General features: G+C 38.5%; 1 protein-coding gene across 1 annotated transcript in view; it reads left to right on the forward strand.

The window, feature by feature from the left end:
- Positions 1-17,072, forward strand: part of LOC126481013 (uncharacterized) — a 180,860-nt gene extending 163,788 nt beyond the window's left edge. The window contains exons 4-6 of the mRNA XM_050104469.1: positions 525-796; positions 7,538-7,778; positions 15,844-17,072. Of these exons, the coding sequence (XP_049960426.1) occupies positions 525-796; positions 7,538-7,778; positions 15,844-16,442 (1,112 nt within the window). The 3' untranslated portion in view covers positions 16,443-17,072. The remainder of the gene's footprint in view (positions 1-524; positions 797-7,537; positions 7,779-15,843) is intronic.
- The last annotated feature ends 3,332 nt before the right edge of the window (positions 17,073-20,404 follow it).

A 20,404-nucleotide genomic window follows, 5' to 3' on the forward strand; every position in this document is an offset into this window, starting at 1 on the left:
CAGAAAAAAAATAAACACAATCTTTTTGTGGAAAATGCAATGTGGTTAAATTTTGTACTGGGATACGTTTTCAGTCTAGGCCACGGTTATAGAGTTATTCAATAAAAACACATTTGAAGATTCCTTTTGTATGTTTTTCTTGAATAGACTTTGACTATGGCCTCTAACAAAAACATATCCCAGTATAAAATTTAACCACATTAAATTTCCTACAAAAGGGTCCTGTTCATTTTTTCTGTAGAACTAACAGTTTGCACATAGTGAGGGAGAGAATGTGAAAATCTTGTGTGTGGTTTTTGAAGGTATTGTGGGTTGTGTAAAACTCATAAGTAAGGGCAGCTGAATCCCCCTGTAGGTCTGGCATATTTAAAATGAACAGTAATGGGTATCCAGGAAATTTGAGTCACATAGTGCTTCATTGGTATAGTATTATTCCCATTTTCTCTTCATGTGTTTTTATGACACCATTTTGACTATTTTTTGAGTGGGTGGTTATTTACACATGGATTTGTTCTGGATTGCAGGACGCAGTCGAGGCCTCCTGGGCTGGCTGCGCAGAAAGCGCAAGTCGGTGGGTAAAGGCGCAGGCAAGCAGCCGCCGCTGCTGCTGCTGCTGAGGGAGGAGGAGTCGCCGCTTTGTGCCTCACTGCGCCAGCTGCTACTGGACAACACGGCGGTGACAGCCGCTGGCGCTGTCATGGCACTGCGCCATGCACCCCGCCTGCGTTCACTGGGCGCACTGCCACTGCCACTGACGCACGCAGGGCTGCCAACCATGCCGCAGCTACCACTGGCGGTGAGGGACACACTCACATGAAATAACCAAATCAGATAAAAAAATTTGTCACCTCCAATAGAAATCACTCTGACAACATGTGACACTCTCTGTATCTTTGATACATGCCATTTGGCAAGGAAAGGAGTCAGGTATACTAAGTACACGTGACAAATATCAGGCACCCCCCAAGATACATCAGTCTGCCTTGTAGCTGAATGGTCAGTGACTTGACTGCCACACTGAAGACCCGGGTTCGGTTCCTGGTAGTGCCAGGGATTTTTCCTTGCTAGAAGGAATGGGAAGGGTTGCACTAACCGTCATCATGCCAAATGAGGTAGTACTTGACAGAGCAGTTGCAGCTAACTGGACAACATCTGAGAAAGTGCCATGCTGACCCTGTGACCTTTTGTACTGCTTCTCGGTGGCACCATTGGCTAAGGATGACACAGCACTCAGTTGGGTCCAATTGGTTCATTAGTGAGCAGAACAGCAGTGCTGCAGACATTATGCTAATACCTGCCTCTGGCCTTGATAATGGTGTCAGTCCAGCATGGAAGAGAGTCCACAAGTTTCCAGCTGAAGCCACTCATTGATGACAAGATCCCTTACCAGACTGCTGGTACACTGTTATCTAAGTTTCCTGCACTATTCCAATTAGTGCCAGAAATCTTACATGGGGTTAGGTTTGGGTGATTTAGAGGGCCAATCGAGGTGTGATAGGATGCCTGAGGCTTCATCAAACCAGGAACGTATATGTTCTGTCTAGTGAGTACAATTGTTGTTGTCTTAGAACATGGGAATATCCATGTTGGAATGTGATTGCCATTCCCATTATTTTGAAGAGTGTAGATGCACTTTGTGGTGTGAGTGGTGTTGGTGGTGGTGGTGGTTGTGACAGGCTGGAGGACTCAGTGGAAACACTGCTGACAGTAAAGAATGCTTTGTTCAACTTCAGTTCATGATTTGTCACAGCTCAGAAAGGCAAAACATGCCTCACTCTGTTGACCCTGGCTCACACTGAACATATGGGTGGCAGCTTCAATCCTGGTGAGAAGATGCTGTGTAGGTGCGCTACAGTCCTGATGGCCAGCTGTGGTTATCCGGTGGCCTCCGTAGGCCACAGCCATGACATCACCAGCACATTACTACTGTGCTGTGTGGCTTAAACCTCATGCTTAAGGGATTTATGTCTGCCAAACATTTTGGCCGTTCATTGTTAACTGTGACAGAGCTTGCACAGGATTGAATTCCTAGATACTGAAGATGTTCCTTTTTTAAAAACGAAATTAAAAAATGGGAAAAGAAAAAGCCAGAGCACCAAAATATGAATTTTTTTTCTTCACTCTTTGAATTCTAAGGTTAACTATAGCACCAGAATTTTTTTCTCACTGGAGATATAGAGGCACCATCTAGTCCTAACATTTCATGTTTTATTTTTAATTATAAAATTCCAGCCATTGAGCCTTAGCTTCATGATTGTTTAAATGTTGAATCAGCCCAGTTGGGCAAGTTTGTAATGTTCCTGTCAAAAGTAATGGAAAATTGTATTTAACTTACTTCTGCCTGTTCGTGTTTTCCAAAGTTGTGCCCTTTGTTAAAATATATACAGTCTGTGGTTTAAATGATCATAACATTTGGTCATGTTTTGTAGTTAATGATTTCCAGTTTATGAACTTGTCTATAAAAAGTTATAATTTGATAAAAGACACCATCTTTAAACTGTTGTTTGTATCCAAACTGTTGCTCCCTTTTTAATTGCTGTTTGAAGAGAATGTTGCTGATATCAGAAATTGTTTCTCTCGTTCTGACATTTCATACCAATTTTCTTTTAATTCTAAAATTCAGTCTGTTATGCCTTAGCCTTAGTTATTTAAATGTTGAATCAGCTCAGTGGTGCACTGAAATCTAGACACTGCCTCTATATCTCCAGTGAGAAAAACATTCCAACACTGTAGCTAACCTTAGAATTCAATGAGTGAAGAAACAAATTTCATATTTGGGACTGTGGCCCTTTCTTTTCCCCTGCTTTTTTGTAAAAAAAGGAAAATGTTTAGCATCAAAGAATTCTAGCTGTGCTAGATTGGTCAAAGATAGCAATGAATCACCAAAATGTTTGGCAGAGAGAAATCCCCTAAGCACGAGGTTTAAACCACGAAATGCAGATAATACACTTTTTCTCTTACAAGATTGACTGGTAACATCAAAAATAATAAACAGAACCCATCAGATGGATGACCTAGCAATGTAAGGAATATCTAAAAACAATCTGTATGCATCTAGGCATTGTGCCTATGAAATACAGTCAACTGTGACCAAATCAAATACAATGTCCCTAAGGCATGTGCCATTACAGCCCCAAACATTAAAAAGAAAAAAATAGGGACCAGGGACTGCCACATTAAATAAACTACAAACCAAAAGAATGAGGAGTTTATAACAGTAGTATATTCCCATAGTAATTAAAAAAACTTGGTCAAGTTTAAAAATATATTACACTGTTAAAACAAGGGATATCAAACTGGCATAGAATAACTGGTTACTTAGGCCCCTTAGAATGAAGAGAACAGCAGTTATATAAAAGAGCTACTAGATTACAATTACAAAAATTTTTTGGGTGGTGACTTCTACTGATCACTTAGGCCTCTAGAATGAGGAAAACTGCAGTTACATAAAACAGTTAACAGATTACAATTACATAACTTGGCAAGCAGCAGCTCCTCGGTTAATATTGTGCAGGCTGGCATGGCATGTAGAAGTACAGCTGTGAAGGCACTCCAGTCCAAGTGTCCCTTAAGGCAGCATACCACACTGTCTGTCACACTGGAACAGACTAAAGGTGTGTTTAAGTCCGGGACATCACTACATGCTCAATACTGCTGCAGTTACAGTGCTCAGCACAGTAAATATCATGAAAGATGCTAGGAGGATAAAAGAATAAATCCACAAGTACTGCTGAGCATGGACTAAAAGATGTAAACAGACAGAAATTTCCAACTTTGCGTTGCTCCTCTCTGATTTACAAAGGTGCCAGGAACAAGACAGGCAAGGCAGTGAGACACTTACATGCCTGGAACTTGTAAAGGTTCGATCTTCTCTTTCAGAAAAGAAGTGGGATTTTTGGAGTGGGAATTCACACTAGGCAAACAAGCAACAAGGGTGCTTAATTCTGTGGCCATGAATCAGCTTCCAAGCACAACTAGATCACCACATGACAAATTAATCAGTTCTGGAAGACTTGAGTGTCCTCTACACTATGAAAGCTGTTGTACACACACAAACTTCTCAGTGCCAAGAATCAGTATGCCTCACCACAAATTTGAGCCATGTGTCCCCCTTGCCACCGAGAGAGGAGGACGTCACTACCCAAGCATCACCAGTCCCAGCTCACTACTCCTCATGATAGTGCCTCACTTCCCTGATCATGACATCACCACCACCATGCCCACTAGATAAACAGCGCACTCTGTACTGTGGCTCTAAACTCATGCAGGCAATGTGGGCAAAGGGAGCTGACACAGCTCAGAAAGAAATTGCAAGTTATGAGTTTGTTGCACAGTGACAGGCACTAGGTGGCAGTGACTACACAAAGGGTGGACTATGCAAAATATTGAAGGTCCTTGCATAAAGCATAAGTCCATTATAATGCTATGAGAAATCCACCCAGAGAAAATGGCAAACACAGTCCAAGTTCAAAGCATCGGAAATAAACAGAAACATAGCTGGTGCATGTCTGGTAATTACGCAGGGATAAATACAACACTGAGTTGAACGAGCAGCTTTGTTCCATTCCAGAGACCATGGAAACAAGCCACATGACATGATATGGCAAGAAGGAGTCATCTACAGCCCATTGTTGTATTGGTGCAAGTATGTGGAGCAGCAAATACATAGTCTCACTCTCTGAGTTGCTATCTACAGCAGTCCACAGCATCATGAAGATGTAGAAGAAAGGACAACATTTAGTTACTGAGATTGCCAAAATAAATATCCAGATTCATGTATACAGTAACTTGAATGACTGAGCCCTAGTTCATCCTGAACTACACCCTCCACATGGTGCTGTTAAATGCCGCATTGTGCCATCGGCACACTCAGCACTTTTCATATTTGAAAAGGGCAAACTAGTGCCTGTGCTGACCATATTACTCTCCTCCTGTCCAGTTCATATGTTTGAAATGTGCAACTTTATATTCTGCTGTTAGCAATGGCCTTTTGTGAGGCACCTGACTACATATGTCCATTGCATGCAATCCCTCTGTAAGCTGTTACTGTTTGCTGATAATGCTATGGTGTATGGGAAGTTGTGTTGTTGAGTGATTGTAGGAGAATACGAGATTACTTAGACAAAATATATAGCTGGTGTGATGAGTGGCAGGTAGCTCTAAACATAGAAAAATGTTAATGCAGAGGAGTAGGAAAAACAAATCCATAATTTTTGAATACTGCATTAGTAATAGGCTGCTTGACACAGTTACATCATTTAAATATCTGGATGTAATGCTGCAAAGCGATATGAAATGCAACAACCATGTAAGGATTGAAGTAGGGAAGGTGAGTGGTCAACTTTAGTTTATTGAGAGAATTTTAAGAAAGTGTGGTTTGTCCGTAGGACACTAGTGTGACCTGTTCTTGAGTACTGATTGAGTGTTTGGGATCTACACCATGCCAGATTAAAGGAAGACATTGAAGCAATTCAGAGGTGGGCTGCTAGATTTGTTACCAGTAAATTTGAATAACATGCAGATATTAGAGAGATGCTTTGGGAACTCAAATGGGAATCTCTGGAATGTTCTTTTTGAGGAAAACTATTGAGAAAATTTAGAGAACTGGCATTTTAAGCTGACTGAAAAACGATTCAGCTGTTGCCAATGTATATTTAATGTAAGGACCACAAAGATAAGAGAAATTAGGCCTCATATGGAGTCATATAGCCAGTCATTATCTCCGTACTCTTTTTGTGAGTGGAACAGAAAAGGAAATGACTAGGAGTGTACCCTCCGCCATGCACCATATGGTGGCTTGCAGAGTATGTGTGTAGAAGTTGATGTAGAATGTTTGCTTGGATACTGGTGAGGACTGACCTGCCTTCACTGAGAGCTGTAATTTGCTGTCAGAGCTGAAACCAAATGTGATTGAAACGATGTGACAGTCATCTCTGGTCATTGTCAGTTAAACCATGTTACATGGTTGTGAGAGATACACAATTGCTTGAAGATACATCAGATAGTCCATGTTGATACACCAATGAATCAGGCAACAACTATTATAGCATGTCCAACCATGATAACTTCTTTCTTCCGTTCTGTCATGTATCCCTGCCAGTCCATTTTTCTGTGCTACTTCTATTGATTCTATATAACCAACTGGCACATACACACCAGTTTACAGCCAGCAGTTACATCAATGGTGGAGGATCACAACGCATCAATTCTACAGCACCAACAATGCTCTAAAGTGACCAATTTGCTATTTCAAAGTGGTGACTAATATTTTGTACCATGAACTTACATTGTCATGTGAGAGGGAGAGATGCACTAGAGTTTGATTACAAGGTCATGAAAAACCGTAATGACTTCCCTTGGTGCAGACAGACAGTGCTAGCTGGCTGTAAATTTTATGGATAAATGTCTGTGACTTGATTCAATTTTGTATTTTTATTCATCAATACATATTTTGGAGTGAAAGCTTTGTGTTCAGGGTGTACAAGTTTCAATCAAATGTTTTAATCATGGCCTGGAAAAACTGCTGCACCTAAATTTTACCAGAACTGGATTCTGGATTTGTCTATGGTGAAATTCCTCTGTGTTGTTTTATCTTCATTGTATACAACATGTTGATGTGTATATAATAAAATTCAAACAAAATGGAGCAGTTTCATTATGGACCAACAGTTAAGCAAATTCTTGGAAAATTCAGATGTGACTACTTTACCTGGTCATGACAGAAAGCCTCAATTGAAACTTATAAATCCTGAAGATGAAGTTTTCATTCCAATATCTGTGTAGGTAATGGAAAACTGAAATGTTGACAAATGATTGTGTATCATTCATAAAATATTTAACTTATATATTTATTGTTTTTGCAGAAGTACTACAAAATCCTGTACTAATAATAAAAACTTAAACAGTCTCCAGTTTACAAGGCACTGTGAACCATTATTGTTTGGTACTACAACAAGCTGTAAATGTAACATTTGGCATAGCATGGTTAAGTACTTTACTCTTGTGATTAATGTTGCTTTATTTATTTATTTATTGTCACAAAGATCTTAAGTAGCTGCATGTTGTTGTTGTTGTGGTCTTCAGTCCTGAGACTGGTTTGATGCAGCTCTCCATGCTACCCTATCCTGTGCAAGCTTCTTTATCTGCCAGTACTTACTGCAACCCACATCCTTCTGAATCTGCTTAGTGTATTCATCTCTTGGTCTCCCTCTACGATTTTTACCCTCCACGCTGCCCTCCAATGCTAAATTTGTGATCCCTTGATGCCTCAGTACATGTCCTACTAACCGGTCCCTTCTTTTTGTCAAGTTGTGCCACATACTCCTCTTCTCCCCAATTATATTCAATACTTCATCATTAGTTATGTGATCTACCCACCTAATATTCAGCATTCTTCTGTAGCACCACATTTTGAAAGCTTCTATTCTCTTCTTGTCCAAACTATTTATCGTCCATGTGCATGTTACTTAAATTATTTGCCCTTATAGATTTATGATCCAAAGTAGTCATGCCCAAATGAAATGTTTCTGTTCTTTAGCTGACAGAAGCAACACTGGTGAGGCCTTCAATCTCACAGATTGCTGCAGTCACCGATGCTTGCCCACACATACAGAGGTTGCGGTTGGTGCAGCCTCGCATCATGAACACAGCGTCTGCAGATCTCACTCGCGTTCTGTCAAAGCTGCCACTCCATGAGCTGCAGTTACGTTTTTACCACAGCAATGCTGCCATGTCTGATTTTTATACCTACAGGGATCCAACAATTGATGGTAGACGCTGTAAGTAAAACTATTATCTGTCTTTTCCCCCTTTTCCTGTTTCAAAAAAGAAAATTAATAGCAAATGTAATCTATAATAAACATTATGTAAAACAGTTCTTAGAAAATGGAAAATAAAATAGAACAGACTCAAAGACAAACAGTAGGAGACTTATTACAGGGAATTCTGTAACCATATGATGCAAGAAGTCGTGGCCTTTTTTTCTTTTTTTTATGATTATTTCTGTCCTTTCCATCAGGAGTAAAGTTGGCTACTGCTGTTACTGTATGGTCTCCTCAAATACTCACTAGCCCTGTTACTATTGACTATAGCATGTTGACATAGAATGGTGCAATCTGTCCCTGACACAACATTCATTCTCCTCTGGACTACAACAGCTGTGAATTGAGGGAATGAAGACTTTTTCAAAAGCTACCACTTTCATTACATTCAGATCTGTAAAACCCAGCTACTTTGTATCTGGCAAAGTCAACATGCCTGAGATGGCCATTTGATTAGCTTACCCAAGATTAATAATATACTATTCATTTCCAGTCATGAAGCATCATTGTGTTGTAACACACACTTCTGTTGTGACCCATAAACTGCAACAGTGCTTCCATGCCATAACTCTAGATGCATGGAGACTCATTAATGCACTGATGGAAGCAGGTTGGCCAGAGTGAAACCAAGTTAAATGTTTTTACTAGTGTGAGAGACATAGATGAAACATCCATCATCTCATGCCAGCAATGATTTGCTGGTGCTGTGATGTACTCTGAATGTTTTCCATAATAAGACAATGTGCTGTATATACTGTAGTAAAAGAATGTTTCTCTGTGTAATATTCATGAGCCATGTATGTTACATTACAGATATAGTAGGCTGAGACCACGTATTTTTATGACGTTTGTTTTATTAACCTTGTGACTTGTGGAAATGTGAATGCTAAATGCTGTACTTGGTTTCGACTTACTAGTGCCTAATCCCTCTATGTGCACTGAGTGGGCCACTACTTGGTACTGAACTATCCTGTAGCCGGTACCACCCTGATCTGAGTACTTATGTGTTACTGGAGATATGATTCTCTCTGTTGCTCAGAGTCTTTTTCAAACAAAGATAAAATAAATATTGTACTGCACAAGCTATTTGAATGCTTACAAATTCTCTGTAGATGCATTATTGTGCTGGTAAATACATATGGTTTTTAAGATTACTTTTTCGTCTTTCTTTTTGTTTCTACATTTTTTCCTTCAGCAGTTATCCACACAAGTCTAGTAGCCTATGTCACAAGTGACTTAATGCCTCCCACGGTCCTCAGTAAGTCAGTTTGACTTGAACTACAAAAAAGCAAGCCCAAGTTCACATTCAGAGGATGCTGTGTAAATGTCTCTTGCCAGCCTTTTTTTGTGGCATATCAATAGGCATTAAAACACATGTTTTATGCACTGGAAATGACTTTCTATACCTGATCACTCTTCCAAACAGTGATTTTTTCCTATCATTTCTGTCCAATGACTTATGGCTTTCCTGTTAATCTATATTAGCACAATAATTTTTAGCAAAAATGAAATAAAACACCTCAGAGCTGAACAATTTATGTATCGGAACACTGTTTGGAAATAATCATACACACTTCAAGCACACAATTAATTTATATTTTTGTTTATAACTATTGTTAAATTGAGAAAGTATGTATGTATTTATATCTTCCCAAATACATATTGTACTTGGCTTATTGCCTGTTGGTGTCTGTCTTGGAATCTTCACCTAATATTTAACAATTTTCCTGGTGCTTTGCTGGTCTGAGTGGCTGGCTTTGTTAAAGTTTCACCCTCCATTTCTGGTGGCAGAAATTCTCTGGGGTGGAAAAGGAAGAATAAAAAACTAATATTAATTTTATTTTTCAAAATTACCATGAAGAACATTGTTTTTATTTTGTATATATTTTAAGTAAGTTAAAAAGGGGCATCATGTGAAAGTCTTTTGCTTTTGGACAATTTGGTACTCTCGGATAGTACTCACAAAACTGTTTACACAAGGGGTGAATTTTTGCTGCCAGTTACTATCTGATTGTTCCTTGCAAGTAAATGTTTGAAAGTCTTGCAAGAGCAAATGTCAGAAGCATTGACAAACAGCAGGGTGAGTGTTTCTGTTAGAGCTGAGAGACCAGTATTGGTGATCTTTTTCTGTCGTAGATTTGATAACTGGACCCAAAATTGCCAGCCTAAATACTACTGTGAGTAAATTCATTAGTGTTAAAGATAGATTGCTTCTGACACTGATATTTCTAGTATTAGTTATGTTTATTCTCTTCAATATTTAGTAAAGTAACAAGTACGATGATATAATGTTACACCAATTTCATCTTCATTCAAAAGCCAACTAGGGCAGATGGCTTATAAATGAAGTATTTTTGGACATACATTCATCTGAACATTGTAATTATATTGACTTGAGGAACTGCTTGTAAATTTCTGAAGGTCTGTTCTTCAACGCCCAATATAACAATGTAATCAATAAATATCATGTCACCCAGAAACAGTACATCCATAATGCTGGCCTTTCCTCTTAAAAACTAATTAAATGCACAACTTAATCCAGAATCTGCTTCCTGGCAGCATTCTTCATTACTTGTTTTTGCTGGTGCATTGTTGACCTTCACTCGTAGTATGTATCCATCATGGCAGTAGCCTCAACTGTCCCAACAGTGCTGCTACATGTTGATAGACTGACTTGTTGCAGTGTTGATGTGGTGCAGTGAATGATGCATAAGTCTATCATTCACATTTTCCTGTTAAAATAGGATTGATTTTCCTCAGTGTTGTTAATTCTGTGTTGAGGGTTGCTCATCAAAGCTCTCTTGGAAAGAAAATTATGCCAGTATAGTTAGGAACGAGTACTCCATGAATATGTAATATGATGTTGTTATATGTTATTTACTGTGTAGCATTGTTAAATCAGGAACTTTTCAAAATACAGAGTGGTTTGAAAACTTCTCGGAATGGAATAGAAAAAAAGTACTTACATCACTGAAACTTTAGTCTCCTTGTAGATTAATGTATTTGGTCCAACAATGTTCCATTGCCTTGATCCCATCTTGAAAATGAGTTTCCTCCAGACCTGCAAAATAGTTGTCAACTCCAGTTATCAATTCTTCGTTTGAAATGAATCTTCATCCACCAAGAAAAATTTTCAATTTTAGGAAGCAGTTAGCACTTTAGTATTATACGAGGGTTATTCCAAAAGTAAGGTCCGATTCGCCGTAACTATTGAAATTTGGCGCCAATGACAAAACACGCATGCGCGCCGACTCCCGGCAAGCCTTGCGCGTCAAACGCCGCCATTCGCTTTGTTACTGTTGCTGAGTGTAGTTCACAGTGTCACTTTACAATGTTTAAGACAATTGATCAGCCCGCCGATTGTGAAGTAAGGGCAGTGATACGGTTTTTGTCTGCAAGAAACAATTCAGCGGCGGAAATCCATCGGCAGATTACTGAAGTGTACGGTCCTAACATAATGAGCGACAGTAAAGTGCGCAAGTGGGTGCGGCCTTTTAATGAAGGACGGGATAATATGCACGATGAACCACGGTGTGGCCGACCATCAGTGATTTCAGACGATTTGGTCAATGCGGTTGACAAAAAAATTCGTGAAGATCGCCGATTCACTATTACAGACGTAGACATGCATTTTCCGAATGTGAGTAGAACAACTTTGTACAGAATTGTGTCTGAACATTTGAAGTTTCACAAATTGTGTGCCCGTTGGGTTCCCAGGCTGCTTACTGAGCCCCAACGAATGAAAAGAATGGCTTTTGCTCTTGATTTTTTGGAGCGATATCATAAGGAAGGTGACAGTCTTTTAGACAATGTTGTCACAGGGGATGAGACATGGGTTTCTCACATCACTCCAGAGTCTAAACGTCAGTCAATGCAATGGCGTCACACGTCATCGCCAGTCAAGGTCAAGGCAGAGCAGACAATCTCAACACGTAAGGTTATGGCGACTGTGTTCTGGGATAGACGTGGAGTATTGTTAGTCGACTTTATGGAGAGAGGAACAACGATTAATAAAGCCGCCTACTGCGCTACCCTGACTAAACTTCGACGTGCAATCCAGAATAAGCGACGTGGTCTTTTGTCGTCTGGAATCTTGTTGTTGCATGACAATGCCAGACCCCACACTGCAAATGAAACGCAAGCTCTGATCAAGAAATTTGGATGGGAACAGATGGACCATCCTCCTTACAGTCCGGACCTGGCGCCAAGTGATTTCCACCTGTTCCGTTACTTAAAGGAGTTTCTCGGTGGCAAGTGCTTCGACACAGATGATGAAGTGAAAGAAGCAGTTAAGGACTGGTTATCGTCACAGGCGGCCGATTTCTATAACGTGGGCATTCAGAAGCTTGTTGAACGATGTGACAAATGTTTAAATAAGTATGGAAGTTATGTAGAAAAATAGATAAAGATGTAAGGAATGTAAATAAAACAATTGTTTTGAAAAAACATTTTAGTTTTGATTTTTTTTTTTATAACCGGACCTTACTTTTGGAATAACCCTCGTATCTAGTTTTTCTCTTAATTTGTCATTCTCTTTGGAAGTTTTTTCATATGGGTTGTTTCCTTTCTATTTATAGAGAGTTTGTTTTCACTTACATAGTCATTTACACTTACTATGTCTACGGTTGCTCTTATTTTGAAGTCGTGTATTGAGACACTACTTACAATGAGTGCCATATGATCTGCACATATGACTACATTTTCTTCTGTGGTACTGTCGCTGCCATACGATTCACATGCAGTATAAAATATATCAATTCTACATTGTGTTCTCTGTTTTATACAAGTGAGTTTCTAAGACTGGCCATGTGCCCTGATACCATATCTATGTACACTACTGGCCATTAAAATTGCTACAGCAAGAAGAAATGCAGATGATAAATGGGTATTCATTGGACAAATATATTATACTAGAACTGACATGTGATTACATTTTCACGCAATTTGGGTGCATATATCCTGAGAAATCAGTACCCGAACAACCACCTCTGGCCGTAATAGTGGCCTCGATACGTCTGGGCATTGAGTCAAACAGAGCTTGGATGGCATGTACAGGTACAGCTGCCCATGCAGCTTCAACACGATACTTCAGTTCATCAAGAGTAGTGACTGATGTATTGTGATGAGCCAGTTGCTCAGCCACCATTGATCAGACGTTTTCAATTGGTGAGAGATCTGGAGAATGTGCTGGCCAGGGCAGTAATCAAACATTTTCTTTATCCAGAAAGGCCTGTACAGGACCTGCAACATGCGGTCGTGCATTATCCTGCTGAAATGTAGGGTTTTGCAGGGATCGAATGAAGGATAGAGCCACGGGTCGTAACACATCTGAAATATAATGTCCACTGTTCAAAGTGCGGTCAATGTGAACAAGAGGTGACCGAGATGTGTAACCAATGGCACCCCATACCATCACGCCGGGTGATACGCCAGTATGGCGATGACGAATACACGCTTCCTATGTGCGTTCATCGCGATGTCACCAATCACGGATGCGACCATCATGATGCTGTAAACAAAACCTGGATTCATCCGAAACAATGACGTTTTGCCATTCATGCACTCAGGTTCGTCATTGAGTACACCACCCAGGTGCTCCTGTCTGTGATGCAGTGTCAAGGGTAGCCGCAGCCATGGTCTCCGAGCTGATAGTCCATGCTGCTGCAAACATCATCCAACTGTTTGTGCAAATGGTTGTTGTCTTGCAAACGTCCCATCTGCTGACTCAGGGATCGAGACGTGGCTACACGATCCGTTACAGCCATGTGGATAAGATGCCTGTCATCTCGACTGCTAGTGATACGAGGCCATTGGGATCCAGCACGGCGTTCCGTATTAACCTCCTGAACCCACCAATTCCATATTCTGATAACAGTCATTGGATCTCAACCAACGCGAGCAGCAATGTCGCGATAGGCTACAATCTGACCTTTATCAAAGTCGGAAACGTGATGCTACGCATTTTTCCTCCTTGCACGAGGCATCACAACAATGTTTCACCAGGCAATGCCGGTCAACTGCTGTTTGTGTATGAGAAATTGGTTGGAAAATGTCCTCATGTCAGCACATTGTAGGTGTTGCCACCGGCACCAACCTTGTGTGAATGCTCTGAAAAGCTAATCATTTGCATATCACAGCATCTTCTTCTTGTCGGTTAAATTTTGCATCTGTAGCACATCATCTTCGTGGTGTACCAATTTTAATGGCCAGTAGTGTATATCTATGTAGTTTATCAAAGAGAGTAGTGTGACATACACAGCCAATGGCTTTTGAGAAAGCCAGACGTACTCTACATACTTTCTCCTGTTCTTATAATGTTATGATTATGTATGTCATGAAGCTTGCTGTTGCTGCTTTTGTTGACTTTCCTTTCCTTGGATGGGTGTAATCATTATAGGTTAGTACTTTCCAGGATCCCTCTTGTTACTAACTTTATAAGTTGACACTGCTTTAATCTTTTTCAGACATCCTGAAAATAGACTTCTCAGTTACCAAGTTTACTAGGAATGTCAGAGGCTTTGCTAGATGCCATGAGCAATATTTGATTGCTGTTATAGATATTCCATTTATGCACTCTGTTTCTTTGTTTTTCACTGATATAATTATACTTTTTACTTCTGTTTCATCTCTTGGAGAAAGAAACAAGCTTTTTTTTTGTTTCTGGTGAAACTGTACTTTTTTTAAGGCCAAAGTTTCATTCTGTTTCATTAGCTTATGAACTATATTTACATAATACTGCTGTAAAGTGGAACACTCTTCACATTGGTCCATCAGTTCTTTCCCTTGAGCAGTAAGTACTGTTCCCACTGTCTGTCTGCTTTGATTTGTTCCTGTTCTTATTTGTGTGTGACTATCTTTGAAATATCTGACAGGTTTCCAATCTGATGTTAGAGTATTATTTGCTGTAATATCCTGCTGTATTGTTTCTTCTTGTGTCTGCAAGTTCACAGACTGCTTGATTGTTACATTTCTGATATATTTCAAACAAATCTTTTAAGTCTATTCTAACATTAAAGATCTCTGTGGTGATACATTTGTTACTACCTCTTGCATTTATCCTTCTACAGACTTTTCAACAAGCTATGTTTATGTGATGACTTATGGTTGATATGACACTTTTCCAGCTTTCTTCCAGATCATTGTTATATACAACTTTCAGGTCTTCTTATCTGAGTAACATTTCTAATATTTGAGATTTCCAGCATTTGTCAGTGTTTGCTCTACAATTACAGTCCCAGTTTCTGTTTTCTTATTCTGTAGCTCAATTAATTGACTATACTGATCTGAAATGACTTTAATTATGTCTACTTCCAGTTCAATTAAAAAATGTTTGTATTTTTTAAAAAGAAATCACAGCAGGCAATGCTGAAGGAATTGGATTAGGAAATGAGAGTAGATGAGTTTTGCTATTTGGGCAGCAAAATAACTGGTGATGGCTGAAGTAGAGAGGATGTAAAATACAGATTGGCAATAGCAAGAAAATCAGTACTTGGGTAAAGATGTAGCAGAATATGTAGAGAGTTCCACAGGAGTCAAATGGTTAATTGTCTTGTAAATAATGTGAAATGAATATTGTAATTTAAAGATATCATTTATGCTATATTTTTAAGAGAACGGTGTACTCTCCCACTGTTTTTATTGCATGACATTTATTTTAGGTAAGTTCCATTTCTTTCTTAATTATTTTATTAAGATAAAATATGATAGGTAGGCAGTATGAATGAAAAGTGATGCATGCACATCCACTGAATGATAGAGAAATTGCTCATGGTTCAAAAAAAGCTTCCTTTTTTCCTCTGTCTCTCTCTCTCTCTCTCTCTCTCTCTCTCTCTCTCTCTCTCTCTCTCTCTCTCTCTCTGTTCTAATCTATAGATTCTCCCACACCTTCAACTGTTCTCCAATTGCTCAGTTGTTTGTCTTTTGGCAGCTAGTAACCACATACTCTTCTCCAATCATAAAAGTGTTTATTGCTCATTTTTTTCTTTGCTTTTTAATGAAAAATTTTGTATGTTTCTTATTGCAGCTCCATGCCATATTGAAGATCTAGCTGGTGACACTACTGTTCTTGCAGCATCATTAAATGGTGCTCCTGAATTGTATAAGCTGAGTGTACACTTCTCATGGAATGCAGAGCCTCCAGTTGTAGACTTGGCATACATATTTATAACGTGTCCCCTCTTACGAACACTGTGCATTGAAGGTGCATCAGTGCGGTGGACAGATAGTAATAAAAAAGTGCCCCTTTCACTGGACATCATAACAGCACAGCTTGGTTCTGATGTATCAGAAAATGCAGTGTCCCAGCTATTGTTGCATGCATCTCAGCTGCAGTGTCTTCATGCTCATCGCTGCCCTGACCTCAGGCTCACTTCATTGCCACCTGCACCAGCCTTGCGGTGCTTGTTCTTAAATGAAGCACCAAACATTAAAGTCGAAACACTTCAAACAATTTTGTCATCCTGGAGAAACTTGGAGAGGCTTGGAAATATGTCTGGCTTTAAGCTTGACAGGAAGCTGGAAAACAGTTTGAGTATCAAGGCAAAGGATGCTCAAGTTGAAGTCCTTTCAGCACACCACTCAACCAGTGAAGACTGCATTTTCAAGGACTCTACCAATAATTAATTGTTTTACTGCTCCCAAAAATACTTTTATTTATATCAAAATTAATTAAACAAAACAAACTTCATACATTAGAAGAGGTGATTCAGTCACAGATGTCAATCCTGCTTTTCCTGTTTGAATGTAACTGTAAATGGCATTTGCTTAGAATGAAATCATCCAGAATTCCAATAAACTACAACTTATTCTCAGGGGAGTTACCTCTATAAACACAGAAGGCATCTGTATTGTGCTCCATATAAACCAAAACAGAAATAATAAGGCTGTGAATAATGTTGTCTAGTACTGTAACATGTGCCAATGATACTGCATTTTCGATGTTATTCTCGAATAATTAGAATATTACTATCCTAAGTTATTACACAAAACTGTTGCAAGCATCTGTGATACTTTACATTATTGATAAATGATGCATGTGAATATTTCTTTGTACTTAATCAAGTTGGAGAAAATATTTTACTGCAGCAAATATTATGTAGTCATGTGGAAGTGAAAGGTTGAAGGATAACAGTATGTTTACTTACTGTTGTTTTGTTCATCATACAGATGTATGCAGCTATGCTGTTTCATATCTGTTATTATAGTACAAATTATTCATGAATATAAAATGCCAATAAAAGGTTATAATTCTGAGTTGCATTCATTATTTTATAATTAAATTTTCCATATGTTTTTTCTCTGAACTAATTTGTTCATTATCATGCATTTTAAATTTGTGCATGTAAAATAAAGTAAATACTAGAAGGCCATGCTGAAAGGTAATACCTTCAGATTTTGTGTATGAAAATTCTTAAAGCTTTTCAAATAAAGCAAATGTTATTAATATTCTACATTGTTACTCTTCATATCTACATATTTATTTCTCAATGTAGTCACCCTGATGAACACATTCCTCCCAACAACAGAGCAGTTTGTTGATACCATCACTGCAGAATGTCTGACTTTGTTGATGTAGCCACAACCTGACCCCTATTCTCACTATAAAAGTGAATTCCTCAAAGGTGTTCTTTAAGTTTCAAAAACAGAAGAAAATCAGGTGCTACCAATTCTAGACTATATGGAGGATCATTATTGACAGAGAACCCAAGGCATCAGACTGTTGCAGATGTCGCAGCACTCATGTGTGGTTTGGCATTGTCATACTGAAGAAGAGGGTGCTCCATATGTGGACAAACTCTTTGAATTCAAAACTCAGTTCTCATGCACCAACATAGTTCCGTTATTCAGCACCACATTACACACTACAATCTGGAGCCCTCTTGGGGCAGAGGGTTGCAAATAAGCAAACATGAAGAATAAAGATGTAGAATGTTAATCATGTTCATTTTATTTAAAAAGCTTTAAGAGTTTTTACATAAAAAAAATTCAGAGGTATTACTTTTCTGCATGTGCTCATATTATTCTGCATGCTTAAGAAACTGACTTCTATCAGTTATGAAATTAGCTACTGTACTGCCAGTCAAGGACTTCTCTTTAACATCTTCTTTGCACATTTACTGGAACCAGCAACAGATGTATTTTTAAAAGAGTCACTCTCAAAACCATTAAATCTGGCCTTTGGCAAGTGTTGGTCACCCATTAACCTTTATTTTAACTGAACAAATCAGTAATCAATGTCATCTTCCGAAGACAGATTGCTTTACCTTCTGTTTGATCACTTTTTTATATGGAGCCAGTTCATTTATGAAAATGAGCATTAGTTTTGAACATGCCAAATTTAAACTAATGCAAAATCGCCAAGATTGGTGATCTTTTTACAGAAGCTCATAACTTAGCAGGGAAAAGTGAGATGCTTACAATAATTTCCACAATGAAACTTTATCTTGAAATCTAGCAGAGAATCCAAAAAGAGTCTGATCATACATAAAATATTCTAGCAGCAAGACACAGAGAATGCCTTCTCTGTGAGATAGCATTGGGAATACTATCAATCATAGGAGAAAGGATGATCTTCACTACTCAAGGTTAAATCTAACTTTGGCTCGGAAGGGGGTAAATTATGCTGCCACAAAAGTCTTTGGTCACTTACCTAATAGCATCAAAAGTCTGACAGATAGCCATATAGCATTTAAAAGGAAATTAAAAGAATTTCTTAATGGCAACTCCTTCTACTCATTAGATGAATTTTTGGATATAGTAAGTGGGTAATTTCCCAACCTCCACAAAAAAAAAAAAAGAAAAAGAAAAAGAAAAAACCGAGTGTCATGTAATATTTTGTCTAATGTAATATCTTGTATAGACACCTTTTATTAACCGGACACGTTCCACACCATTACGAAGTGTCGTATTCATGATATATGGAACAAGCACTAATCTAATCTAATAGTGCTGTGAAAGCAGAGTTACTAAATTAAGCATTTTGAAATTGCTTCACCAAAAAAGACAAAGTAAATGTTCCAGAATTTGAATCAAGAACAGCTGCCAACATGAATAACTTACAAGTAGATATCCTTGGAGTAGTGAAGCAACTTAAATCACTTATTAAAAGCAAGCCTTCTTGTCCAGACTGTATACCAATTGGGTTCCTTTCAGAGAATGCTGATGCAATAGCTCCATACTTAACAATCATATAAAACTGCTCACTCAACGAAAGATCTGTACCCAAACACTGGAAAGTTGCACAGGTCACACCAGTGTTCAAGGTAGTAGAAGTAGTAGTAGAAGTAATCCATGAAATTACAGGTCCATATCATTAACATCAATATGCAGCAAGATTTTAGAACATATACTGTGTTCAAACATTATGAATTACGTTGAAGAGAATGGTCTACTGACAGAGAGTCAATACGAATTTAGAACACATTGTTCTTGTGAAACACAACTAGCTCTTTACATACACTAATGTTGAGTGCTACTGACAATAGGTTTCAAATTGATTCCATATTTCTAGATTTCCAAAAGACTTTTGAGACTGTACCACACAAGCGGCTTGTAGTGAAATTGCATGCTCATGGAACATTACCTCAGTTATGTGACTGGTTTCAAGATTTCCTGTCAGAGAAGTTACAGTTTGTGGTATTGGTGGAAAGTCATCAAGTAAAACAAAAGTGATTTCTGGCATTCCCCAAGGTAGTGTTATAGGTCCTCTGCTGTTACTTATCTATATAGATGATTTAGGAGACAATCTGAGAAGCCTTCTTAGGTTGTTTGCAGATGATGCTGTCATTTATTGTCTAGTAAAGTCAACAGAAAAATTGCAAAATGATTTAGAAATGATATCTGAATGTCACAAAAATTGGCAATTGATCCTAAATAACGAAAAGTGTGAGGTTGTCCACATGAGTGCTAAAAGGAATCCATTAAACTTTGGTTACACAATAGATCAGTATAATCTAAAGGCCATAAATTGAACTAAATACCTAGGAATTACTATTATGAACCATTTAAATCAGATATAACATGTAGAAATGTTGTGGGGAAGACAAAGCATAGACTGTATTTTATCGGCAGAACACTTAGAAAATGTAACAGATCTACTAAAAAGACTACCTACACTATGCTTGCCCATCCTCTTTTGGAGTACTCCTGTCTGGTCTGGGATCCTTACCAGATAGGATTAATGAAGTAAATTGAGAAATTTCAATCAAGAACAGTACATTTTGTATTTTTGTGACATAGGAGAGGGTGTGTCATGGACATAATACACAATTTGGGATGGACTTGATTAAAACAAAGGTGTTTCTCATTGCAGCAGAACCTTCTCACAAAATTACAGTCACCAACTTTCTCCTTTGAATGCAAAAATATTTTGTTGACACCAACCTACATAGGGAGAAATGGTCATCATAATAAAATAAGGGAAATCAGAGCTAGCACAGAAGGATATAGGTGTTCATTTTTTCAGTGTGCTGTTTGAGAGTGTCAATTTATTTGTCTCCAAATCTCAGCGAGGTAGGAGAGACTATAAGTACTGTAAACAGTTTTGATGAAGAGTGACATAGCTTACCAGCTATCCTTATATTTTG

This window comes from Schistocerca serialis, chromosome 5, assembly GCF_023864345.2.
Source record: "Schistocerca serialis cubense isolate TAMUIC-IGC-003099 chromosome 5, iqSchSeri2.2, whole genome shotgun sequence".
Classification (NCBI taxonomy): domain Eukaryota; kingdom Metazoa; phylum Arthropoda; class Insecta; order Orthoptera; family Acrididae; genus Schistocerca; species Schistocerca serialis.